This window comes from Sinocyclocheilus anshuiensis, unplaced genomic scaffold (assembly GCF_001515605.1).
Source record: "Sinocyclocheilus anshuiensis isolate Anshui unplaced genomic scaffold, SAMN03320099.WGS_v1.1 scaffold1065, whole genome shotgun sequence".
NCBI lineage: Eukaryota > Metazoa > Chordata > Actinopteri > Cypriniformes > Cyprinidae > Sinocyclocheilus > Sinocyclocheilus anshuiensis.
The window spans coordinates 1,086,544-1,089,535 of NW_015555804.1; the positions used below are offsets into that span (position 1 = coordinate 1,086,544).

General features: G+C 35.1%; 1 protein-coding gene across 1 annotated transcript in view; it reads left to right on the forward strand.

Moving 5' to 3' along the window:
- Positions 1-2,992, forward strand: part of LOC107674990 (sphingomyelin phosphodiesterase 3-like) — a 27,617-nt gene that overhangs the window by 12,763 nt on the left and 11,862 nt on the right. The window contains exon 2 of the mRNA XM_016469168.1: positions 1,341-1,416. Coding sequence (XP_016324654.1) covers positions 1,341-1,416 — 76 coding nt within the window. The remainder of the gene's footprint in view (positions 1-1,340; positions 1,417-2,992) is intronic.

Below are 2,992 nucleotides of genomic sequence, written 5' to 3' on the forward strand. Positions count from 1 at the left end.
GCGCGATTCGAGACGGAGTGAAACACGGACAAATGCGTTTCCTTCATTCCTTCATAACCACTCATACCCCTTCGAGTCCCAGCTAACGGTACTTTCCTGCTCCTGTTCCCTTCTCACCTGCCCAATCGTTTCCTGTCTCTACTCCTACTGTCCTGACCATTAAAGGTGAAAAACCCCAATGTAATCAAGAAAAAAAGAAAGAGCAACCTGTAAAATGTTTTCATAATGGGGTCTTGAACGAGATTACAGCAAGATAATAAAGAGATCTCCTATGTTTCAGCAAGACAATAAAGAGATCTCCCATGTTTCTCACAGTTCATTCTCTTTTTGGACTCCTTTCTCTCAGATATTTCTCATGTCTCAGTTGTGTCTACTTTTATTTCTCCTAAGCATTTTTAGGAGAAACATCTGAGACACCATTGATACTAAAATGAGAAATAAATGAGAATCACAACTAAGTCTCCTGAGTGTAGAAAGAGCAAACTCTGAGCAATAAAATATTCCTATAATGGAGTCTTGATTAGCTTAGGAAGAGCAACCACATACTACATTTTTCCTATGGGTAATCTCTAGCTTCCGCCAACTGTTGGATGATGTAGGACATAGGCGTAGCATAAGCTCCGTGGAGAAATGACAAACGTAAAGCGCAGAGGAGAGAGCAAAACAAAACACTGGTCATGAATTAGAAGGACAAAACGAGGACTTGTAAAGAAAAATGTTGGAAGATTTTGATATAAGCCAAGAGGAGACTGGTTTTACTTTGCTAAACAAAGGAAACTTTGCTTCCTTTGCTCCTGTAAACAAAACTTGGTATTCTCAATGGAGCTTACGCTGTGCCTACGTCATCCGGTTGGAACGCCACTTTCTCATACCAGTTAGCGGAAGCTAGAGATTACGGTTTATAAAGTTTTAGTGCTGACTTTGCAGCATTTTTGGCGTGGTAAATTTGCTCTCCACTTACTAATCAATTTGTCTTTTTGAAATATTCAGTCCGTCTGTTCACTAATGAACCGATATAATGCATGAGCCAGAAAAGAAAAACAATAAGAAATGGGGGAATTTGGTGTGGCTGGATAAAATGATGATACGAGCAGGTGTTTTGAAGAGCTCAGAGGTGTGCATGCTCTGACTATTACCTTTTAACACGATCCCCAGACAAGCCACGGACAGATGAAAGGAATCTAGAGTGTTATGACAGAAGAAGCTGACAGAGAAAAAGTGCAACAGTGCTCAGGGGTGTTGACAGCACTTCATAACCGATTTTGCATTTCTGTAACATGTTTGATGTGGCAAAGTTCTCACTCTTAAATCTCTTTTGTCCTCCTGCTCTATTCTCTCAGGTGCAGGTGGGAAGCTCTGCTCAGGATCAGCGGGTTGTTGGATATATCACTTGTACTCATCTGCATGCTATTGAAGGTAGGTGTCACATATAAACATACAAATAGAGCAGACAGTTGGATATTTCATATCTAGTCATACCTGAAACCAGGATATCAAAGAGACTTAAAGGCTTAAACACCCAAAAATAAAAATTCTGTCATCATTTACTAACCCTCATGTTGATTTTGAAAGTTTATTTTTATTTTTTTGTACATACACTGGAAGTCAATGGTAACCAAAACTGGATAGACAGACAACACAACAATGTCTTCGGATTCAGACTCTTACTGAGATAAAATAATTCAAAGCTTCCCTCAAATGCACGCTGCAATTCACTATTACACAAAACAAAATTAATATATATTATACATGGATTTGTAAGCTCACCGTACATTACATGAATACACACATCCTGTGAGAGCTCTAATTTAATGCACAAATAAATGCACAGCTGTTTGAATTGGCACTCTGCATGGGAAATATATAAGACCGCACTGTTGCATTTTTGAAAAATTTCGAGGCTTATTTTACTGTGTTTATATAAGCTGTTTGATCGGTTGCATCAAGGAGCTGTAAAGACCAGTTACATTCACAGTGTGGATGAATCACGTTTGTGTTGGAGACTCAAGGTCTATAGAAGAGACTTTTACAAAGCAAAAACAAACACTCACTCTCAGTCTTTGAACGTGTCTCTGAATGTGTGCGATCTCACAGTCTGAAGCGTCTGTCATAGGAAATCAACATGTGCTGTTGTGAATAATTTAGCGAAGCAATCTTCTCATAGGACAGACATGCAGTCTCATGAATAATTACAATGACAATGACACGTCATCAAAGTACAACAGTGATTTGCAAGTCACAAATTGTGACATTGATGTGATGTAGATTATAAACATGATTATAAATAATGGATGCTAACACTGTCTTCTATGATGCTCAACATAGACACCTCTGTTAAAATCTCAGAAAATGTAATTTAGTGTTTCATGATCCTTTAAGGATGTTTTATGGGTATCTTTACTGAAAAATTAGACTCTTTTAATTGTAAAGCAGGACTACAGCAGCCATATTGAGCATTTATTTATTTTCCATATTGAGGCATTTCCTCTTCAGTCTCAAAAAAATATTATAATTATTAATTTTTATATTAATTACATTTATGCATTTAGCAGACATTTTTATCCAAAGCAACTTACAATGCAAACATTTTGAATACTATTTATTGCAGTTTTTATATAATAAGAAGAAAGATGTGAGATCATTTATCAAAATCATTTATTTTATATATAATTACATTTTTCGTAGTAGTAGAATTAATAATATTAATTATGATTATTATTTCTTGTTGTTATGTTTTTATAAATCTATAATATTACAAATACTGTATATATTTTTTAATGAAACAAAATTAAGCTAATGGTAATTTCAATAAACAAAACTTAATCCTAATCTTTAGTCAGCTTTTAAATATGAAAATGAGATATAATTTAGTGCCTTTTATGCATTTACCATACGCTTTTATCCAAACAACTTACAATCCAAAATTGCTATTGCAAATTTGATCTAATCATAAGAAATAGAAGAAGAATTTGATGTCAGGTAAAATGTTTTA